The 24,761-nt window shown below is 41.8% G+C and overlaps 1 protein-coding gene across 14 annotated transcripts in view; it reads left to right on the top strand.

The window, feature by feature from the left end:
• Positions 1 to 24,761, top strand: part of TNIK (TRAF2 and NCK interacting kinase) — a 308,730-nt gene that overhangs the window by 161,838 nt on the left and 122,131 nt on the right. For all 14 annotated transcript variants that reach the window (XM_073359382.1, XM_073359394.1, XM_073359393.1 and 11 more), the window contains 2 exons: positions 13,536 to 13,592; positions 20,220 to 20,345. In XM_073359382.1, the coding sequence (XP_073215483.1) occupies positions 13,536 to 13,592; positions 20,220 to 20,345 (183 nt within the window). The remainder of the gene's footprint in view (positions 1 to 13,535; positions 13,593 to 20,219; positions 20,346 to 24,761) is intronic.

The raw sequence follows: 24,761 nt of genomic DNA on the forward strand, positions 1-24,761 counted from the left end.
TGCTCTGCTTTGGGATTCTGCTCCCACTAGAAGTATGGATCAATTGTCATCATTTGGGAGATTGAGCATATGCAGGGAGGGCAAAAGATCGAAGTGGAATGCTACCACAGAGATCTGAGGAGAATTTGCACTTAGCTTGTCACTTACAGGCAGCTGGAGAAAAGCTAGTGCTTGCATTTTCCACTATGAAATGCGTATTTGTCAACGTATCGGATATTCCTTTGTCATGATCGTGGGCCTCCAAAGATATGATGAGCTAGGATAGGAATTCACTTGAATACAGATTTTAAAAAGCTGCTACCAGATGGGTTTAGTAGTCTGTCTGAAGTGTTAAAGAGAAAAGGCTACAACAGATAACATGCGTATAGAATTCAACCAGAGGTGGAGAATAATAAACATGTTAAAAAGCAGATTACTATAAATGAGAACTGAATATAGTAATAATACTTATAAAGTGCAGATTACCTTCATTTCTGAGTGCAGAAATAACGTAGTATATTAGCAATCCAAGAGATTATGTAGCCACAGGAATGGGGTTCAACAGTTATTTTATAATGATCCTGGTCCCAACTTTATTCAAATTTCTTTAGCAAACAGTATATGCCCCTTTGCCTAATTCTTCAGGCCTCTAGCTGGACATGCCCCTGTATATGTCTGTGTTAGACTGCATAACAGAATTATAATTACATTATTTATTCCAAAGACTGGAGGTAAGGGCAGTGTGGTTTGCAATGGGAACAGGAGCCAGCTAAGTCAACAGGAGTTTTCCCCATTGAGTTCAGTGGGAGGAGGAGCAGGCCCTTGGTTCTGTCATTTATTTCAAGGCCTTGAAATAAAAAAAGCCTGATTGAAAGGCCTGAGGCAAATCCTAACAAAGTCAGAGTCAATGCTCCCATGGATTTTAATGGGAGGAAGATAGAAATTGTGATAGGTGTAGAATCCTCTCCAACGCCCATTGATCTCAGGGGGAATTGGGGTGGGAAGTGGGAGACTTGGCAAATGTCAGAGATAGGCTGTAGCTGAGGAAGTATTCAAAGTGGAATTCTGGCTTCTACCCCTGGCTATGCCACAAAGTTGTAAGTCCTTTAGACCTATGTTTCAAAATAGTCTGTGATTGCTGGTGCCTCTATTTTTGAGTGCCCAACTTCAGGCAAATAGGGTCTGATTTTTCAAAAGAGTTGAGCCCTTGCTAGCTCCCACACTAAATATGGCTAGTCGCTTTTGAGCTCTTCCAAAAATCTGTCCCTGATTGCGGGTGCTGAGCATTTATCCTCTAGGGTTTTACTTTCAGAGGTACTAAGCAGTCAATGAAAGATGAAGTCGTGCAAGTGATAGGGCTTGATTTCTTCACATGTGCAAAGCGTGTGCCTCAGGTTGGGTACCTAGAAATGGAAGCAACTGTGTTCTTTGGTGTATTTAAAAAAAAAAAAGACACCCTTCCCTGTTAATTTTTACTCTGCAGTTTGTAGACACTGACTGGCAACCATTTTGCTGTTGCTGGGGAATAGGAAGGCTGAGAGAAGCCCAGAGGGAAAGTCCCATGGGGCAGGAAAGTAGGATTTAATGCAGACCACATACCTCTGTTGCTTTTTCTGGTTCAATCTCTTGCCTGCATTACATCCCTGCGGGTCCCAGAAGGGGGGAAATACATCCTACCAAGACTACATGAAGATGCATGTAGAGTTTTTGATTAACATGTGCAGCATTACATGGGAGAGGAATGCAGGGTCTCAGTTCTAACAATGATTTAAAAGAAAACTCCAGTGTTTTTCAATCAAAGATTATACAGAACTGTGTGTTTTTTATAAAAGTCTCGACACACATTGCTAAACTTCAACTGTAATAAATGTTAGTCAAGAAATTCCTGTGCAAGCTCCAACCTTGCTGTGCCTGTGAGTGGTCCTGATCTCACAGAAGGAAGCCTGCCATTTTTCGTGACAGCCATGCTCTACACTGCCTCTGAAGGGACCTACATACTGCAAAGTACAAATTAACAGGGTTTTGGGGGGAGGGGTGTCTTAAAACAAAACACCCAAAGAGCACAGTTGTTCACTTCTCAAGAACAGCAAAGGAAGCTGAAGTGACCTCACAAGGCAAGTCAGATACTTGGTTCAAAGAGGTGGAGAGAACCATTCAGCATGCCCGGCTGGAGGGGAGAAGTTTATTGATGTTTTAGGGAGATTTGATAGGAGCTGTGGGGTGTCACTTTCTGGGACAGTGCTCAGATTGGCAGAAACCCTAGAGGTTTTTCCCCTTCCTTTGTGGTGTGGGGCATGGGTCACTTGCAGGTTTGAACTAGAGTAACTGGTGGATTCTTTATAACTTGAAGTCTTTAAATAGAGATCTGAGGACTTTGGTAACTCAGCCAGAGGTTATAGGGCTACTACAGGAGTGGGTGGGTGAGGTTCTGTGTCCTGCAATGTGCAGGAGGTCAGACTAGATGATCATGGTGATCCCTTATGGCCTTAAAGTCTACGAGTCTATAAGAGTCCAGGCAAAGAGGAAGGGAATGTGAGAAACTTCACTGTTCTTGGAAACTGACCAAGGCACACATCCTGCAATGAGTTTCATGTGGGTGGACCTTGCTCCTGCAAAGAGCTCACTTTACTGTAAAGTTGAAGGGTAAGTTAACTGCCTCAGGAGCTCTGTTGCCTAGTTCTTCTGTCCTACAAACTGCCTGAGCAGTCCTTGCTTTCTCCCTCCTGAGCAAAGGTTGTTGCCAGCTGCCTGGGTTGGGGAGTGGAAGGGGTTACAAGCTAGGCATCTGGCTGGAAGAGTCTGGAGAAGGAGGTGAGAGAAATTCCATGTAAATGGCAGCTTCCCAGAAATAAAATAGTGTCAAAGTTTGCTTACACTGATGTTAATGTAAAGGAGAAGCAAATTTGATACACAGCAACAATACTGGCAGTTTTAAAAAATGGAATAATAAGAGGAGTGGCAATGCACATGCATTTTACAGCATAAACCAGGATTGTATACAGGATAAGCATTTAAAATTCAATTTACAGTATTTCTCTAAGACTACTGTGAAGTAGACTTGCACTGTCCCTCTCATCACCCAAGAGATGCCCTCTGGGTATCTGTCTTTGCAGTTTGTTTGAGGAATCCTCAACACCTCACCCCTTTCTTCTCTCAGTCTTAGGGCCTAATCCAGAGCCCACATAAATCAGTGAGATTCTTTCCATTGGTTTCAGTTGGCTTTTAATCAGGTCCTTAGAGAGAAGATGTAGCAGCAACTGACATCAACCTTGTCTAAGGTAGGTCCAGTCCTTTTCTTGCTCTCCTTCCATGATCCAAGGGATTAGAACACCGCTTCTCTTGAACTCAGGGGACCCAAAAATCTGTTTGGCTTTGTCAGGCTCTAAACAGAACCTGGGACAGCTACCTTGGTTCTAAAGGAAGTAAATGATTCTCATCTTGGTTTTTGTAGAATTGGCCTGTGACCATTTCTCCAGCACCATGGGACATATTCTTTCTCAAGTTCTTGGTTCATGTTGAGATCTGGGTAACAACTTGTAACCTGTATAGGGAAGTGCACAGTACCCACTAAGCAGTTTTAGCACTTGACCCAAGTTAGACACTTCTTCTCATGCTGTATTTGGGCCTAGTCTGAACTGAAATAAATTCTTCCTCTTCTGTCAAAAGGAGCATGTTTGCTGATCTTACACTATTTTCTGCATAGATCCAGACCAGTTACGCTGTTCCATGACAACAAACCCTATTAAAACAAGCTCGGACACACTGCTGGAATATTAACAGTCTTTGAAGTCATATTTCTAATTTTCAGGTGTTTACACTTAAGTTTGCAAGTTTGCTTTGCACAGGATGTGGTTACTGACTAATGCTGTAGAAAGTGTTAGTTGTCACCATAAGGGTTAGTAATATGTAAAGATTTGATGCTACCTTTATTCCTATACTGTACATAGCTGCTTTCAGTTTTCACAGTTCTGTCTAATCTATATGTGCTTTTCACCCCTGTAGAATGAAACAAAATACCTAAATTTGGCTAAAAGTATTCTTCATGTTTTCTAGATGCTTTATATTAGCAATATTGATAATTATATTAATACTGAGCACCATAAATCTCAGAGTAGTGGGTCAGTGTGTTTTATCACCATACTAAGGCTACAAGAAATCGGGGCAAAGTGATTGTGGTAGTGAGACACAGAAGTCCGTAGCACAGCTGGAAATAAATCAGAGTCTCCTGACTTCCAGTCTGCTGCCCTATACGCTGGACCATATTACAACTGCCATATAATCCATAAGCAAGTACAATGTATATGTGTGATGGGTTGGACCCCCCTTCTGGGATGCCACCTGATGTACTAGGATTTCACTGAGCCTCTGCTGCTCCACTGGCCTGGGTTCCCACTCCCTGTTTTGCTGAATTCGGCTCTCCAGCCTCTTGCAGCACACACACATAGGTAGGGCCACATGCAGCTGCAGCCACAGATTGAAGTCAGCTCTGTGTGAGAGGATTCCCCCAGCACTCACGTGAAAACCTCTTTTGGGAGATAAACCCAAAATAATACTGTCTTGCACTGTATAGAAAAATCTGCACAGCGCAAGCTAATAAAAATACGCCCTCTTCCTCAGTGTGGAGAGATGTGCATGACTTCTTGCCCCCCCATACCCCGTTAGAAATTGCATAAACTGGGTTTAATAATAAACCAAACAAATTTTATTAACTATAAAAGGCAGATTTTAAGTGGTTCAAGGGATAGCAAACAGAACAAAGCAGATTACTAAGCAAATGAAACAAAACACACAAACTAAGCTTGACACACTAGATAGGTAGGATACAAAGTAGCAAATTCTCACCCTGAGTGATAAACAGGCAGGCGGATTCTTAAGACACAATTGCCTTGGCTTTCCCAGGTTATCATACAGAGGCTAAAGAATTTAGCCTGGGACCATCACTTCTCACAGTTCAGTCTTTTGTTCCTCGGGTGTTTTTAGGTGTGTTGTTGTAGGGAGAGTGAGGACCTCATGTTGTCATTGTCCCTTTTATATCCATCTCCCCTTCCCGCCCTTGGTGGAAAGCTTTTTTGCTGTGACCTGGATCAATCAGTTCCCATTGTATAGAGCTATCTGACCTGGATCAAACAGCTCCCATTGTGTAGAGCTATCTTTGAGAGGTTTCTATTGCACACGGTTCCTGGGGTAACCCTTATGCTTGTGTGCATTTCTTCAATAAGCCACTAACATTGTTTGGCCTCATCCAACGTAGCACATTTGAAATACAGAGACATGGTCAATATTCCCAGCTTCAGATATAAAAATGATACATGCATACAAATTGGATAAACACATTCAGTAAATTATAACCTTTCCAATGATATCTTACATGACCCATCTTGCGTAAAGTCTATCTTAGTTATACCATATTCATATCATAACCATGTTTCTATGAAGAATTAACGTCACAATATGCTTATGCACTGTCTACACTGGAAATACTGCAGCTGTGCTGCTGTAGCGTTGTACTGTAGACACTTACTACAATGACAGAAGCAGTTCTTCCGTCGCTGTAGTAAATCCACCTCTCCGAGAGGTGGTAGTTAAGTCGATGGAAGAATTCTTCCGTTGACCTACCGCTGTCTATGCTGAGGCGTGGGTCGGCTTAATGACATCTCTTGGTGTGAATTTTTCACACCCCGGAGCAACGTAGCTGGGTCGACCTAACTTTCTAGTGTAGACCAGCTCTTAGAATAAGGAGTTCATCATTTCATTGACTTGAGGTGAAGTTGAAAATCTTTGGGGGTAGAGGCAACATAATCCATCATTGCAAACAGTGATTTTGCTTTTTGTATGTTTTGTTTACAACTCTGCAGGCTAGAGAATTTATTGGCTACATCTCATCTAATCTTCACCTAATTCTTCTTTCCATTTCTAAACTGGCAAATATGTTTACAGAAACTTTGGTCCAGTGGTTAAAGAATAAGGGTGGGAGCTGACATCTGGGTTCCGTTACTAGTCTGGCCTCTGACTTGCTGTGTGACCTTGTTAAGGCACATAGCCACACTGCTTTTCTGTTTAGCAGTCTGTATAATGTTGGAGGATTCACTGATTCTGAGCTCAGAAAGGACCACCGTGATCGTCTAATCTGGCTTCCTGCTTAACAAAGACCATAGAACTTACCCAAGATAATTTCTGTTTGAACTAAAGCAACTCTTTAAGAAAAACATCCATTCTTGATTTTCAAATTGTCTGTGTTTATGAACCCACCACAGCGCTTGGTAAGTTGTTCCAATGGTTAATTACCCTCACTGTTACAAATGTGTGCGCCTCTATTTCCAGTCTGAGTTTGCCCAGCTTCAACTTCCGGTCACTGGATCTTATTATACCTTTGTCTGCTAGATTGAAGAGCCCACTGTCAAATATTTGTTCTCAGTATAGGCCCTTATAGACTGTAACCAAGTCACCCCTTAACCTTCTTCTCTTTGTTAAGCTAAATATTTTGCGCTCCTTGGGTCTGTCGCTAGTGATGACGACACTGGCCTATCTCACAGGGCTGTGAAGTTTTGTTGATTAATGTCTGGTAAGCCATCTGTGAGAGTCTTGGGTGGAAGACACTATGGAAGTGCAAAGAACAAGCTAAGTTTTCACAACTGGACTTGCTGATCTCATGCTAATGGACCCACAAAGAACTACTACAAGCTGGGTGGTAGCCCTGGATGCCTTCTTTCAGGGGGTGCTGTGCCACTCAACTGTTTTGTTTTCCCTCCTCTCCATTCTGATTGGCCAGCTGTTGTTCTTTCACTGATGGCCAGCCTTTTATTTTATTTTAACTTAATTTAATTTTATTGTTTGGCTCAGCTGCTGCGTGGGAGCAAGGGGTGACTCTGAAAACATTTTTCTGCCCTGGCAAAATAGCGGGGGCTGCTCCCACTGCTACCCCCAGTGATTCATTTTGGAATTACAAGAGCAGGCAATGTCTATGAATGTACTGTTTTAAATTTCATTATTGCTTATGTAACCCACACACCTCCTGGGTGTGGTGCTTTGTCCCCTCTAGTGGCACCGAGACCAGCTGGAGATTAATAAGTCTGCTACAGCCTTAGCTAAGGGCCATGTGGCTTTTAGCTCCTGCAGTAGAGGCTCATGCATTTAGCTCCAGAGGTCCCAGATTCAATCCCACTTGCCGATGACCGGGGTCTGTTGGTGTTACACTTCCCTTATCCATGGTCTCCGCTTTACTGAACGCTCAATGAGCCTTGACTGCATCCCCTGCTGTTGCTCCCTTTGCTTTAATTAGTGTTGGTAGGTTTGGGGACACTCTGGCAGAGCAAAGCAAGATGAATTTGGCAGCTGGAGGATCTGTTTTCACAAATTATGCTATCTAAATAAATGGCATTACAAATATCCCTTCCCCTTTTCTGAAAATCAGGGTACTTTATCAGCAGTGCTTCCCTAATGGCTTATGCCTGGGAGGGCAAACGGCTGTCAAAAGAGCAGTGTCTAGAGGCATTGGGTGGAATCCTGACCCCAAGGAAGTCAATGGGGTGAGGGGACTTCTGTGGGTCCAGGACTTCACCCATAATGCCTTGGGGTGGCCTAAGGGAAGCACTGGAAGGGGCGCCCCATGCTATGCTTATTCAGTAGGTGTAGTCAATGTCTCACCATAAAATACGCCCTCTAGGGCTGCAAACTCTCCACTCTTGTGCTTCTGTGCATTGGTAGGTAAATTATTCCTCTGGATTTGCTGGAGAGGATGTGGGCTGCCTGCATCCTCTCCTTTTTTCTGAGTACTTTGGGGCCTGGGCAAGGCATAATTTTAGCCTGGGCTTGTGCAAATTTGTGTGTGTGAAATCTGAAACAACGTAGGAGCCCTCAAACCAGCTGCTGCTCCTTTGCCTGTCTACATTTAAACTGGTGCAATAATATTTTCATTTTATACAATGCTCTTGGTGCATTGTTGGAATACATGCTGCCTCTCTGGCTGCATAAATCCCCTTGTTAAATGAGTGAGAAGTTCTCAGTGGGCGAATTGGCTTCCTATTGAAGTAATAAATTTAGGTGGAATGAAATGCCGTATCGCTCTTTGAAATTGCTCTGCTGCCTGCAGAGCCACCTCATGCCCATCCAAAGTCCACCCACAACAACTGCGTGCCTGTAAATCCCTGGTGAGAGCTCTGGTGTCTGGCAATGACTGGCAAATCCGTACCCTGCTAAGGACAAGATAATATAATGGATCTTTTTAATCTGCAGGAAGGGGTAGTGCTAGAGTCTGAGAAGGGCCTGCTGTCCTCAGAGAGCCAGACAGTGGCTTCAGCATAAAACATAAACAGCATATGGGGTCAAATGCTGCAGATAATTACACCACTGTAAAACCAGAGTAATTCTACATTGATATTAGCAGAGTTTATCCAGATTGATACCCAAGGAGAATTTAGTCAGTTGATTTTAATACACATATTAACATTCATTTTTCCTGGATTTTTTCCTCCCCCAAGAAAATGCAATCAGAGCAGCAATCTCCACTTTCCTTTGGGAAAGGTGGCTGCTTAGAGTGCTTAGTCTGGCGGCACGTTTGCTCCAGTTTTTCCTTTCGTGTGCACCATAGCACATGTCCTGGAATACTGAATGGTAATGCTGTTCCCCCTGGACTCCAGGATTCTCTCCAGTGACCCCGTTTTGTTCATACAATTTGCAAAGACTGATGCTGGACAAAGACTCTAATATTTCTGCATGATATTCTGGACAAAACGAACTTGCTACAACAGCTGAGACATTCCGTTCCCTCCATGTTTGTACCATATGAATGAGAAATGCTGTAGTTGATAGGAAGATATTTCCTAAAGAAAAATCCCATCTGTATTTATTTTCCCTAATGTTATGTCTCTCTCTGGCAGCAGAACCTGAAGGTCAAGGGTCTCCAGAAGCTATTTTATTCCGGTGCAAAACTCTGATAAAACCATAGTTTCAAATTCCACAATGTATGCTTTTTTTAATGTGACACCAACTTAAGTTAATACAAGATAAAGTCACAATTCAAAGCTACTAGAATTCCCACGGTTCTGTGGTTTTCAACACACAAGGATGCAGTGAAGTGGGAGGCTCTCAGGGAGCCTGCATCACCAGCACCTCAAACTCACCACATTGGTGTAAGGTCCCTAGGTGATTTTATGCCAGTGGAGGATTGGGTATATTGAAGGTCCACTCTGCCATGCCCCAGGCATGCCCCCTCCCTCTCTCCACATCAGGGGCAGGAGGCTTATGCTGGAGTCGGAGGCGGTTGTGTTGCCTCCTTCAGCTTTATGGCCGTAGAGAGTACCCCTAGGCAGAAGGGGCCACTTTGGGACAGTTTGTCTACTTTTGAGCAAAGTGGATTAATCAAACCAGAGAACAGGGCCCATAGAATTTGATGAGATCAGCTCTTATAGTCAAAGGCTCTCTGTGGAACCCCATGGTAATGGTTCAAAAAATATGGCAGGTTGTTAAGGAAAAATTAACACACCAATTATGTACCCAGCAAACTAGACAAAGGACAAATAGATACTGAGATATTTGGTTACCATTTATTCAATACTCAGACAAAAAAATCACCTGCCAAAAAAAAAAATCAGTCCAATATTTTTACATATTAACATTTGACAGACACATAGAAAACATGTGTAATCAAAGATTTCTCAATTTAATAGTCACTAGAAACAGCATGTTGTAGGCAGCATAAAGATGTTCACTCTGAACTATGGTAACACCCTGTTAAATAGAGAGATCTGATGCTTATATTACTGTACAGTGTTTCTATAAACAGAAGCTCACTCTTGTTGTTGTTGTTGTTGTTTTGTCTCTGATTTATATGGCTAGGATTTGTGAACCCATTAAAACTTCCTAAATAAATAAATAAACATTCAGACCCCTCTCTTATTTTCACAAGAGATAGACTTTGGACCCATATTTTTGGCTGGAATCACCTTCCCACCTGTCCTCTTTTTATGCACTGTGCTTTGTGCCATTTACTGCTCTTTTCCCCAAAAGGTGGCTATTTTTTTCTGTAATGTTTACTTCAGTAGAGCTCCTGAGGGGGTGTAGAGTCTGCCTGTGCCTGGCAAGATTAGGGCCGTAGGTTGTAAGATTGCAAGGCTGTAGACTCAAACGTTCTACTGTGTGTCAATGTAAAATGATACATTACAAAACAGTCAACACTTACCAAACTGCTGAATCATACTGGGGAACATTGGAGTTCTTTTATTAAAATCTCAGGACCAAATTCCAGCTTGGAGGCACATTCCATTGTGTGAGAGCTGCAGCTAAGCCTCAAACAGAATTCGATCATAAGGTAGGGCATAGGAGTGTGATTAAGGCACTTTGGATTCTTCCTCTGGCTCTGTCACTGACTTGCTGTGTGAGCTTGGATAAGTCACTTCTCACTGTGCCTCTGTTTCCCCTTCTACCATCTGTCTATTCATTGTAAGCTCAGGAGGGCAGGGTCTCACTCACTCTGTGTTTGTACAGTGGGGCTTCTGGGTGCTGCTGTGATGCAAACAATCATTAGGAAAACGGGTGAGCTGCCTTTATTGGCACCAGTGCATCAAAATAGTTGCCTACAGATTTTCTCGGAGGATGCACCCTTTCTTTTCATTTTCTTTCCTACTTACATTCTGCGTGTTTGTGGTGTGTGTGTGAGAGAGAAAGAGAACATTTGATGTGAACAGTTTTGATATAATGTGTGATTCATTTGTGGAGAGAAGGAAATCAGCACGGAGCAAAATGCAGCACTTCATTATGGTACAAAAATAGATTGTGCTATAGAATATAATGAAAAAGTGAACAGTTTGCATATGAACTAGCTGTTCAGTGGCTGTGCCTCATTGGCCAGAAAGCTCAAGAAAATGAGCCTTTTCGTAGTCTTGCTTTTTAAACGTCAGTTGTTCTGCTTCACTACTAGTGGGGGTTGTTTTTGAACCATTGTGACGTTATCTGCTGACATATTCTGACTGTACAGCTTTTATTTGTGGTTTGCTATTTTTAAGAGACAGTCACAGTCAACGGTTTGGGTTCTTTGTTTTGTCATCTCCCTTCCCCTCCTCCCCCCCCCAACGCATGTGCATACACTCATTTTTCCATCCAGAAATTACCTACTCAAGTGCTGTCCAACAATCGTCGTCTTACAACTTTGTCAGTTTATCAGTTACCAAAAAATAAAGGGTTAATATCAATTCATATCACAATGAATCAAATAACAAGGGTGCATTTATATGTATACATGATTGTCAGAACTTTTAATTTAGCTAAACGTTTTCCATAAAGGGCACAGTCAGTTCATTAGAGTCCAAAGATGTAGGTATAATTTAAAACGATGTTTTAAAAAATCATAATATGACATGTTTGTAAAATAAAACCATTGTCTTGTATGTTCAAACACACAATTCTCAGTGGAGATTAAACATGCGATCTTCAGCATTATGGGTATGAACCAAAGCCTATTGAATCAATGGGAAGATTCCTATTAACTTTGGTGGGTTTATAATCCAGTCTATATTACCTGAGCTCAAGGAGAATTCCTGAGCTGTTATCTAAGAATCAGAGGCAATCATCCATCTCGAAAGACGACGGTGTAAGTAAGCAATAAAGCAGTTCATTTACTACAGTACATGTCATAATGCAGCATCACAAGTGGCTAAACATCCAATTTGCGAGTGACAGTCCTTGCCACATAATCCATGTGTAAAGTGCAGGGCCAGAAGATGAAGCTAGTGTACTATCTGCATGTGAGGCCTGCTGAACTTTCTTCTTCTTTTTTCGCTTTCCTCTTTGTACTAGTAGGTGGAGTCAGCCATTGGAAAGTTCTATCTATGTATTTATCTGTCTAGTTATTTTTATTGTGGGGGTGGGCATGGGCATCTGATGCCTTTGCTAGTTATACACCCAAGGGCTCTGCGTCTTTCTCTTTCTACTTCCTCAATTGACCTGGACAGTATTACACACATGAAGCCCGTTTATTGTATTTATTATTACTCATTATTGATATATATTTTACTTCAGTGAAAATGTTTTTTTTGGATTTAAAGCTTCCCCTGCAACATTCTGCATCAAAACACAACAGTTTGGGGCTAATACGTGAGAAACCAGAAAGTGAAACCTAGTAGAGAGGAAAAGAAAGTGGCCAGCCAGTTTTCACTTTCCGAGCTTGAATAAGTGCAAAGAGTGACCGAGAACACGGTGAAATAGCAAATTAATTTATAAAAATTCCTTCAGATTGCTAAACTAAGGAATTGAAAACTAATTTTACATTTTATCTTCCCGGGATTTATTTAAATAAAATGTTCCTTGTAACTATGTTAATATCTATCATTACCCACCAAGTTTTCTTGGCAAATTCCCCCTGAGGTTTGGCCAAGTATTTAAACCCTAGAGTAGTTGGACATTCTTCTGTGATTTTATATATATATATGAGTCTTTATGACATTCTTCTGTGATTTTATATACATATATGAGACTCATTTTTGTCCTAGTTCATTCATGGGGGCTCGACTCCTCAGAAGTTGACTGCTACACTGATTAACATGTTTAGAGTCTTGTAACATGTCCACATCAAAGTATGTCTACTCTACTAATTTGTTCCACCTCCAGGACCTCATTTAGCATCAAAGTGCAGTCTCAGAGGTATATTAGGCATTCCTCTGTCCAGTCACACACTGAACTTTTGCATCAGAGTAGAGGGGAAAAAATGCAAAACGAAAGAATAATTATTTTACATCCTTAATGGTTTTCTTTGGGTGTTTGGTTTTGTCGTTATAGATAAAATAAATGTGCTTTAAGCTCTGTTCAAAACTCAGGTCGATAGAAAGTCACCAAATGACATCACTTTCTCTTTTGGGGCTTGAGTTCCACATGTCCAGCACTTCCTCAGAATCAGGCCCTGACTAAACAGTTGTCAGTGTCTCTGATTTATATAAAAAGGGACTGGTCAGAGGGTACCTGTTTCATTGTGTTACCATGCTACCCTGAGGGCTGGCTTCAAACCCTGGCTCGGGACAGAAATGGATTGGCATTAGTGTCACTCTGTATTCTAGTGGGCATTTATCCATAATGGATAGTTTCCAGCAAGGTGATTGTCTTTGCTTGAGAGAGACGCAGTACAGGAATGTGAAGGGGAGTGTAGTAGACGGAGAGATGCTAGCAGAGCTCTTGTTTGTGGGGAAAATGTAACAAGCGCTAAGAATCCTTCACTCACTGATCAAACACATGGTGGGTGGAATGAAACTTTCACACAATGGATGCTCAAAGGGTACTCAAGAAAAATCAGTGATGTTGGGAATGCTGCCAAAGCAATAAGATTGTTTAACAATGTTGTTGAAACAATGATACAATGACAAATTCATGTCTGACTTGTGTTGTACATGAGGTTACTCATCCCAGGCCTAGTCCTGAAAATCCTTACTCGCACGAGTAGCCTTGTTGATGTCAGTGGGACTACTTGTGTGAGTAAACTTTTACAGAATTGTGGCCTATTGTAATCATTTTCTTGGTGCCAGTATGTAATATAATGCAATAAAAATTAAACTATTTCTTTTCTTCTTTCATAGGGTCGTCATGTTAAAACAGGACAGCTTGCTGCGATTAAGGTTATGGACGTCACCGGGGTAATGTATCCTAATTTGGCTATTTCTATATCCATAAATTACTAACAGGAGTCGGAGGGAAGTCACATGTGAAACAATGTGATGACTCCTGAAATGATTGTGTTTGGGAGAAGCAAGGGTATTAGGGCCCAATCCTGCTCCCACTGAAGTCCATGGCAAAATTAATGTGGACTTCAGTGGGAAACAGGGCCAGGTCCTGAATACAAGCTTTGTTATACAGCTGTTTAGTGCTAACGGTAAACATAATCTAAGGCCCCAATCCTACCAATACTGATGTTCGTGAGAAACTTTATTCATATGAGTAGTTCCATTGCAGTCCATGATACCATTCATGTACATAAAGTTACTCATATGCATAAGTCGTTGACTAGTTACCAAATTAAGGTCCCCAGTCCTGCAGTGCGTCTAACCAACTACATTATGTGTAGGTCTACATTGCTACCATTCATACTCCTGGCTGCAATGAAGATGTACCCTATATGTATCTAATTAACACGGTTTCATAGTCATAGAGAAAAATGTGTTGCAGTGATCACATAAACTTTACATGAGATTGAGAAAATTAATTTTTTCCAGATATTAAATGAATAACCAGATTAATAGGAAAGAACTGTCTAACCATTTCCCAAAAGGCCACAGAAGAAAAAGCAGTGTAATTCGTATACTTCTTGGAAGCCTAAACAGATGCATTTGAGAATGTTACTTAGTAAGAGCCTTATTCAAGAAGGAATCATGCCTTGCAAAGTTCCTGCCTGGATAAACAACGCCAGATTTGGGATCAAGGTTTTGTTTTTTAAATGAAATTACAAATTTCAGAATATAGGACTTGATCCAGATCCTCCCACCTTTATTTTTCTTTTAATTAACATTTTAAAATTAGTTTTCAGGAATACAACACGTACAAAACTACGTAGATACATAGAGATAAAAGTAGTCAATAGGCCTCACAAGCATGTTTAGCTTTACCTTAGAGAGAAAAAAGATGTATGGAAACAAAGAGTAGATAAATGTAAGTTAGGTCGGAAGGAGATGCAAACAAATAACCCCTAGTATAGTTCACCTCAGAATCTCCAGAAATCTGATTGTACAGGAAATGGGCAGATGAGATTCAACAAAGATAGTTAGGCCACTTTGTGGCAAAAATGGGTAAATGATGAGCCCACAAGGTTTGTTTGGGTCTGGATTAGATTTTAGCCTGAACTCTAAATTTCCCTTTTGAGGTCAAAGTAGGGCTAAATTTGGGTCAGAGTGGCATTCAGTGACCCCAAAATTTCATCAGCTGCTTGCTACAGATTTTGGAAGAAAGTAGCAAAAATCCAGTGAGACACGCTGATCTTGCAAGATTCCTGCCCCCTTGGGCCACATCTGAAAACAGGAGCCTTCTGGCTTAAGATCTGAATCACCACCTGAGGGTGGGTTTGGATCTGGGGGATTCAAATCTGAATCCACTTTATTACAATTTCAGTTGTAATGTGGGCAGGGCATAGCCAACAAAAATGAGCAGCAATTGTCACTTTTCCTTTTGACTCTGTTTTAGGAAGGCCAGGATGGCAAGTCCTCCACTTCCTGCTTTTCTTATATTGATGGGTGTGAGAACTAAAACATTAAAGGTCCCAACCCAAATATTTGGCATTGATTGGATACTCTGTTCAGCTATTTAATGATTGAGCTCTTGTGTTGCACTTACCCCTACTTAAAAACAAAGGGTTTTTTAAAATGTACAAAAAGAAATTCTGAAAAACAAATCTGCAAAAAAGCAGAAAACCTACCACAGCCTGGCCTCTGTTTTGCTTCTCCTGCCACTCCTACAGTAGCAAACAGTAACCCTCAGTAACCCTCAAACAACCCCAGCCCTGAGAGAGCAAGTAGGAGAAATATGCAAATGACAAGAGATTGCAAGTATCAGCTGTAGAAAGAAAGATGCTGATGCAAAAGAAATCATCTGCACTTCACAATGGAAAATCCCTGTGTGATAAATCAGCTAACAGCTACTCCATCACTCCCATAACTGACTCAGTGTTGAAAGTGAACCTGTTTCGGAGAATCACTAAGGCTCCTCGTCACTGTGCTTAGTTGTCCTTAACTACCGTTCCCCCTAATTGTATGGTACAGAAGGTTGCAGAAAGCTGCCCCCAAATTACTGCATTTGATCAAAAAGAAAAGGAGGACTTGTGGCACCTTAGAGACTAACCAATTTATTAGAGCATGAGCTTTCGTGAGCTACAGCTCACTTCCTCAGATGCATATCGTGGAAACTGCAGCAGGCTTTATATATACACAGAGAATATGAAACAATACCTATTCCCACCCCACTGTCCTGCTGGTAATAGCTTATCTAAAGTGATTTCCAGCACAAATCCAGGTTTGTGCTGGAAATCACTTTAGATAAGCTATTACCAGCAGGACAGTGGGGTGGGAATAGGTATTGTTTCATATTCTCTGTGTATATATAAAGCCTGCTGCAGTTTCCACGATATGCATCTGAGGAAGTGAGCTGTAGCTCACGAAAGCTCATGCTCTAATAAATTGGTTAGTCTCTAAGGTGCCACAAGTCCTCCTTTTCTTTTTGCGAATACAGACTAACACGGCTGTTACTCTGAAACCTGCATTTGATCAGTGTGTGTAGTTACGATCTCTGAATTATGGACTGAGATTAATTTTTAAGGAGCTGGCCCTTGCACATACAATGTGACCTACTTCATAGAGATTATTGTAATAAAACTGATGGAGATAAAAGCATGGAAACAAGACTGCTGTTATTGTCTGTGGTTTATGAAGCTTTTACTTTAGGATTGAGCAGCTACAGTAGCACCAGATCTTGGCATAGTAATTCCTTTTTTTTTTTTTTTAAAGAAATAAACCCCATCAAGGGTTTAGCTGATGTTCCGCCGCTTGGGATTTCCTCAGAATTCACACTTTTGTTTATCTCTGTCACTGAAAGTCTCTGACACACTACACTGATCGTCAACATTTGATCTTTGTGTTTCGGCTTAATTCTTTATTTAAAATAATTTTAACCTGAAGAGGGACCCAAAATAAAACCTGGGATCCAAATGTCCTAGCCTTTTTCTCTCCACTTTCATTAGCGGAGTGCTTCCAAACCTGTGGTCTGTGATTTACTCAAGGTCTCTGGAGCACTTGCTGGTAATGTGCAGCAAGTTGGCAGGTCGTACACCGCTGGCTGCTCCTTGCTTTCAGCTTCCTCTACAAGTGTCCAGCCTCTTCTTTGCAATGAAAAGACCTAATAATAGAGCAACTAAATAAAAGTGCCATGATTTTTCAGGGGGTCCAGGGTGCCTACAAGTCCCACTGACTTCAGTCAGCACTGCCAGTGAGTCTCTCGAAACCAGGCTGCTTTTAGTTCACTGCCCAACCTTAGGCACCCATGTCTGAATGTTTTGGCTCATGTCTGCTTTTAGGGTTTGGGTGTGCCTAGCCCTTTTTTGGCCTGTACTACTCTGATCTTTGAGGTTTTGTGTCCAGCACAAAAGTGACAACTAGGATGGTCATACATTTAAGATAATACGATGTCCTCATAGAAAGGATCTAATTCCTCTCAGCTGCTGTTCCCAGTAGTCATCCTCCCCAGGCTGAGAGCATTCTGAACTCCTAAAGTGTCATACAGCATTTGTGTAAACTGCAGGCAGGTATCTTTCTAGCTGGGACGGGATGCTTAGGAGCAGAGGTGGGCTGGAGCCAATGGGTATTTGATATTGGAATCTAATTTCCTTGTGAGGAAAAACAGTGGCCTAGATCATCCTTTGTTGGTCTTGTTGCCCTGGATTTGAGGGGTGTGTATACCGCAGAGTGTGATCAAGTTAATTGCAACCATATTATGTGCATTCAGCCACCCGAAAGTAATAAAACACCATACAGTTAAGGGTTAATTTAAAAACAGGCTTTTAAAAGCAAGGTTAAAACTAGCTACAGTTTCTGCTAATCAGAATGGGAGGAAAAAACAAACAAGTAAACAATGAAAACCAAAATCCTTGGTGGTTAAAAAACCTTAAGTCGAAATGCCTTTCATATTGAAAGTTAAAAACGTAATAATACGATAGGGGTCATTGTAACCTATGTGTTTTGTAAACGTTAGTTATAAAGAATTAGCTAATTAAATGTCCTTTAAAGCAGTCCTCTAAAGCCATCTTAAAAACCGTTTTTCCTGACACCCTTTCTCCCTGGTGGGTAAGAAACTGGCCACTGCAAACCTGATGTTCTAAACCTATTGCTTATGTTTGTGTGTGCTTAAATCTAATAAATTGCAATTCTAAATAAAGCATGCTTACTTGCATAAATCTTATCAAACAGAAGTGCTATGTTCCTGTTAATTTATTCCTTACAATGCCTGGAGTAAAATAGTTAAGTTGCCCCTGTTGGGGGTTCTAAAAACCCCGGGTAACAGTCTGTGCACTTGTTAAGTTGCCAGCAGATTCCACTGTTATGCTGGACAAATAAAACCAAGCAGAAGTTTCTAGCAATACAGTAGAACAACAGGAGAAGAGATGGCTTTTAGGTCACCCTGTAATAACTCTAAGGCTATGTCGACACTACATATTATGGTGGTATAACTGATGTCGCTCAGGGGTGTGAATAAACCACCCCACTAAGTGATACAAGTTACACCGACATAAGTGCCAGTGTGCACAGTGCTGTGTCGGTGGGAGAGCTTCTCCCACCGACATAGCTTCTGCCACTCGTGGAGATGGTTTTATTATGCCGACTGGAGAGCTCTCTCTCATCAGACGCGTCCCTCACCACACGTGGTGCAGCTGCAGTGCTGTACGTATAGATATGTCCTTACTTATAACCCTTTATGCCGATTCCTAACCCTCTTTGGTGTTTACACTCTTCAGATTCTTGCAGACAATAAAATAGGTTGTTGTTTACCCAAGCTGTACCTAATTAGCTCATTTAAATCTTTCCTCATGTCAGTTTCTCCAGTCCCTTAATCATTTTTGCAGCTCTTCTCTGAATTCCTTCTTAAAGACTATGATAATTTAGTCATTCTCTGTAGTAAAGAAAGAAATCAGTGCTTCTCGCCATGTGTTGGGAGACATCTGGTCAGAAAATACAGTTGTTTAGAAAGAGCTCATGTTTGCAGATTAGCTGATCACCAGGGTGTCTCTTGATTTGCTAGTTTATAAAACTGAAGTCAGAACAAAACAGATGGGGTGGTAAAAGAGGAGGAAGGAGGTAACATTTATTCAGGGCTCTTTAGAATAAAGCTAATCAACCAGGTGTTAACTGCTCTTTCCTGCTCTGGAGACACTTCAGATTTCAACATACTAGAATCCTAGAATCAACATAAAATAAAATTAGGGTTCCTCAGATCAAGTCCAGTGTAAACAAAGCAAACAAGCAAAAGAAATAGAAGCCGAAAATGTGTATCCTCATAATTCTTCTCCCAAAAGACTAGTTCCACTCTTGATGTTTTGCAGGCCAAATTGAGCCCGCCAATAAGTGAGCCCAACTCCATGGTGGTCAAAGGAGTTCCACCAGGACTGAATTTGTCCTCATGAGAATATCCTGAAATTGTCTGGATGGGCTAGATTTTCCTAGTACCTATCTAACTCAGTCACTGAGTGTACATGCTTTTGATAATCATATATTTAAATCTCAAATCCGACATGCCTGACAATACTTAAGCACAGCAGGGTGACCTCAGAGTTTTGCAGCTCGGCCTTTGAACTTCCCAGCTCAGCTTGCATAACCTTTCCTTAACATGAATAAATTCTAATATTTTGTAAACATACTTTTTGGCTACTGTGATAAGGTTAAAGACCATGGGGTGACTTCTGTACCAAGGTTTGCTTTCTGAAATAATACAAATGGGCCACTGGCCGCGGGGATAGAAAAGTACTATAGTGAAGGTGATGGAGCTGCCGAGCGACTCGTGTATGGTACACCCTCGAGCCCAAATGGTTATCTTCAGAGAATTCTGAAAGACTAAACAATGTAAAATGAATAAGTAAATAGCAACTGAGCTGCCAATAAAGATGTATAATCTATTCTCTTGGCCAAGAGGCTCAACAATCTGGCAATAGACTCTGGAACCTTTAATGTCTGATGGCTGTCTGACTCCAGACTATGTCACTGTGATTTAAAGTTCTTACCATGTGATGACTGTTCTGTAGCCTGTGTAAAATGAGCTGGTCAGTCCGCCTCATCACAGCAGGTAACTGGGCTTAGAAGAGAGGCCAAGTTCTGAATGTGCTTGGAGACTGAACTGCTTTTTTACCCTCAAAGTGGTTTACCGAGGAGAAGGAGAAAGAGAAGACTTTAATCTTCAGGCCTCTTAACCAGTACTTATCACAAGCACTAAATTCACCTAAAAATTACCTTTTCCAAAGTCTGTAGTCATAACACTTAACCTTCCAAGGCTCAGTCATGGGTCCCATTGCCTTAAATTGGAATTACACCTATTTATACTAGGATTGAATATGTGCCACATTGTGAAGCACAGGCCTAAATAAAGGGCATAAGCAAAATTAGTCAGGTGGAGAGGGGGCAGAGATGTGGCCTGCTTAAATTAACTAACTGCAACAAAGATGAAGAGAAATCATGCCAACGAAAAATCTGTGAAATGTGTTCTTTGGTGTCACTGAGTTTTATTTTTTCTTATCCCAGGATGAAGAGGAGGAGATCAAACAGGAAATTAACATGCTAAAGAAATATTCTCATCACCGAAATATAGCCACATATTATGGTGCTTTTATTAAAAAGAACCCACCCGGAATGGATGATCAACTCTGGGTAGGCAGTGCTTTTAAATGTCCTCTTCTTCCTTTTATAAGCATTGGGGTTTGATCTACTGAGTTTCCTCCAGTTGCAGTCTAACCTCCACCCTAGGAGCTGTTGTTGTTTTTTTAAATGCTATATCTTCATATTGCTTGCACCTGCTTGCAGGCTGTGATGTGAGAGAACAGACCCCTGTTTTGCCACAGAGACAGGATTATACCTTTAATACAGGAGTCGATCAAAAATAAACACGTAGGTGGAATTTAGTGATGCGTTGGAGAAAAGGAAGTTTTCGGCCAAAGAATTTTCAGTAGAATACTAAAGCTAAATAGTCGAATCCCTGTGAGCATCCGATGAGGTGAGCTGTAGCTCACGAAAGCTTACGCTCAAATAAATGTGTTAGTCTCTAAGGTGCCACAAGTCCTTCTTTTCTTTTTGCGGATACAGACTAACACGGCTGCTACTCTGAAACCTAAAACTAATGGGAAATTAGTTTAAATACAGCAATGTAGGTATTGTTTTGTAGTCTAAATAACCCTGCAAGTAACTAGAACTGTGATTTGTGCTGTGATAACCATGGTCAGATACACAAATAACAGTTGCCGTACTGGAGCCAACCTTCTTGTAAGCTCTGCCCTGCACTCAAGGGTTTTCCCATTACGTTGTGGGGAGGGAGGAATTCAGACCCAAGTTTTGAAGTGTTCCCTAATTTGGGATTCTCCAGTTTTTGGGTGCTCAACTTGAGGTGCTCTCAGGCATGACTTGTATGGGGTGTGGAGCAGCCACAATTCCACTGCAGATCAGTGCAGAGTTGGTGGTATACTCATTTGAACCCCACAGAGTTGTTGCAGAGCATTGGTTTACTTAACATTTCATCCAGCCCAGGCTTTTATCTGGCAGTTTTCTACGGTTCCCAGATAAATTGGTTCAGCTGTTTATCGTCATATGCATGTGCCAAAATGTCAACAAGTCATGGGAATAAAAAAAATAAAATCAAGGAATGTATGACTTCCGTGGCACCCGTGACAAAAAATACAACCGAACTGAAGGACAGCTGCCAGTGATCCCTGTATTTAGGTTGGCTCAGGCTGTTCATTATAAAATGTTCTTACAATTTATTATTCTTTTATTTGTTAATATATTTATTTTTAGAACCTCTTGCACATCCTTTGTTTGTGGCAGGTCTATACAGTTCAACAAGAAGAAAGCCCTTGGGCTAGAGAAGTGCCTTTTCTTTGTCCTATGAAATTCCATTCAGGTTTAGCAGTCTTATAAGCTGTTAAAATTACTATTTCCTTTGTGTTGCTTGTGTTCCTTGGGGAAATGTTGGTAGTTTGCCAAAACAACTAAACACAAGCCTTCTAAAAAATCAGGCTCAGGCTGCCACCACAACATCAGATGCTGTACAGAGAACAGCTGGCCTAGGGGGGAGAGCTCAGCTGTACCATGCCAGGCTTACTGTCTCCTGACCATGCTCAATGGCCCTAGTGTCTCATCCCATCGTCTGGGGCACCACATGGCACAGGAGCTCTCCTAAACTCTCAAGATAGAATTGCAGGACTGGAAGGGACCTCAAGAGGTCTTCTAGTCCAGTCCTCTGCACTCGTGACAGGACGAAGTATTATCTGGACCATCCCTGACAGGTGTTTGTCTGAGCTGCTCTTAAAAGTCTCCAATGATGGAGAGTCCACAACCTCCCTAGGCAATTTATTCCAGTGCTTAACCACCCTGACAGGTTAGGAAGGGAGACCTTGGGTAGGCTCCCCGTGATCTTCCCTTTGATCAGCACATTGCACCATCCGGTCTCTGGGATAAAAACTTTCTCTTGCTGCTAGCTTTGTAGTTAGCCCTATAGCTCAAGTGGTAGCAGTCTATGCTTCAGTGCAAATGGAGGTTCTGGGCTCCCACTCTGTTGACAGTGCATGAGCATGTTGTTACAGTTGTACATGTTGGAATTTGTTTTTACCTTGTTGCTGTTTCTGTCTGATGATTAACTCTTTTCTGGTCAGACAGTTTTATTTCTAAAGCTCCTATCCAAGGGCCTCCACAGCAACCCAAACTTGCTAAAGATAAATAATGCCAGAAAAGAATCTCCCATAAATAGAATAACCTCCTTTGTCAAACCCTCCCCACCAGGCAAATAAATGAGCTCCACCTCCTTCAGATAACTGGAACCAAAGGAGGCGCAAGCAGGAATTGTGATTCCCCCAGAGCAGCAGTTCTCAAACTTCATTGCACTGCAGTCCCCTTCTGACAACAAAAATTATTACACGACCCCAGGAAGGAGGACTGAAGCCTGAGCCAGAGCCCAAGCCCCGCCTTCAGCCTCAGGTTGCGGGGGCTTGGGCTTTGGCTTCAGTCCTGAGCCAAGCAAGTCTAATGCCAGCCCTGGAGACCCCATTATAGCGGTCCCAACCCACAGTTTGAGAACTACTGCCCCAGAGGATTCTGGTGACCCCCCTCCACAAGTGTGCAAGGGAAAAAGCTTCTTATACCCACACCTCCATTTGCATCCCTTTGGGCTCGATAACTGAGTACACGTCCATGACCTGTGTTGTACAGGAGGTCAGCCTAGATGATCTAATGGTTCCTTCTGGCCTTAAAAAAAAAGAAAAAAAATCTATGAATCAACCCCTCAGGAGCTGGGCCAGATTCTGGACCTTTACTTGAAGAAGGGATTAATCACAACCATTTAAAGCTTGCAGGCTATTGATGAAAGCCATCCTCTTTACATTTAAAAGTGGTTAAGTGGATAGAATTTATAAAGTCTATGTCATGTACTGGAGCTGAATAAGAGGTGTTCGAGGGAAACTCCTTTGACAGTGGCAGAAGAGCAATGCTTTTGTCTCCACATTAAATCACTGTTGTTTGAGGTATCTGATAGAATTCTCATGCGTTCCAATTTCATCAGTGGTTGCTCTGGAGATAAAGGCTTGTTTATTTTTCACCGGCTCTTTATTGAAATAAAACTGTTTCTGATAATGCCCAAGTAATTCTCTTTATCGACACTGAGAGGGCTGATATGGAAATCGAAAAAGGGAGCTTTTTCAATAAAGATTAAGATCTCTTGGAAACAAGACAAGCGTCTGACAACATATTGTCATTCCTGCGCGGCACCATAGTGGTGAAGAGGTCTTTCAGTTCTGCTGTTCTCCATTCAATAACAGCAACCAGCAAAGAAATAATGAGCTACTACACCGACTAATTTTCCTGCAACTAGAAAGCTGCACACAGCATACTCTGCTGTGTCTCCTGACACTACTGATGCAGTATCACAAATCTGACATATTTGTAAGAGGGAAATAAAAACCACTTGTATACTAGGAAATGGAAGAGCAAGGTAAAATATTTGACACTGGAGATGGCGGTGACCTTGGTTTTTTTCCCACCTTCTTCTGCAGCGTGGAGTGAAGTCGCTGGCCGGGGCTATCTGGGTGTGTTGCAGGCACTGCTGGCATTGGTGCACCTAGGTCCCTCCTACTCTTGGTCTGTGTTTAGTCTCTTGTGGGCTGTAACACTTTGGTTTGATTTTGGTTGCTGGGTTTAATGTGCAGCTGCTAGGTGGTGTTGGTGGCCTGTGATATACAGGAGGTCAGACTGGGTGATCTGATGGTTCCTTCAAGCCTTTAACTGTGTGGCTCTAAGTGTAAAAGACATTGAAAATTGATTTAACCATGTTTTGGTCAAAATGTTGCTTTCAGATGTGCGTGATGGATATCTTTGATTTTCTCTCTGCTCATGCTGATCTTCTGTCTAGGGAGGTCCTATGCATGTAGCTAGAGGAGACTATCTGAGACAAAATTCACTGCAAATCTTAGAGAATTTTGCCCCCAGTATTACTATTAGTTTGTCTTATCCAAGTAGATCGGCTATAGCAATGGGCATAAAGTAGCAGAGCTCAGCTAACAGGTGGACTAGGTCATAAGGTCACTCAATACTGAGGAATGTTTTTTGGGAAATAGAGCTAAACCGAACCATCGAAACATAAAAATGCAGCTCTGATTTCCCCAGCTGTCTTTGTGTGTTGGTGCATTTTTTCAGCTAATGCCTTCCTTCATTAGTGCCAGACTGTGCCTGGTCCTTGTGGGTGCACAGAGAAGAAGGCACAAGAAAGCTTCCCTCCTGCTTGTATGCCCTGGTAATTGCATACGATCAGTCTGCTCAGGGTAGTGCATGGACTGCTCCCTTACACATCCCCCTGTGGATGCAAATCTTCCTTCAGCAGGGGTGGGAGGGGGTGAGACAATGGCCCCTGTTGCATTAATTTAATGAACTATATGGGCTGAAAGAGTTAAAGGTATTAACATCACCCTGAAATTGTCCAACATTAAACAGTGTTAAATGAGGTTCAGGGGGGTTGATATACAGAATGATATACAGACATGCTTTGTGCCCTGGCAAACACCATTAAACATCCGTTAACCCTTTATT

Source organism: Lepidochelys kempii, chromosome 9 (assembly GCF_965140285.1).
Source record: "Lepidochelys kempii isolate rLepKem1 chromosome 9, rLepKem1.hap1, whole genome shotgun sequence".
Taxonomy (NCBI): domain Eukaryota; kingdom Metazoa; phylum Chordata; order Testudines; family Cheloniidae; genus Lepidochelys; species Lepidochelys kempii.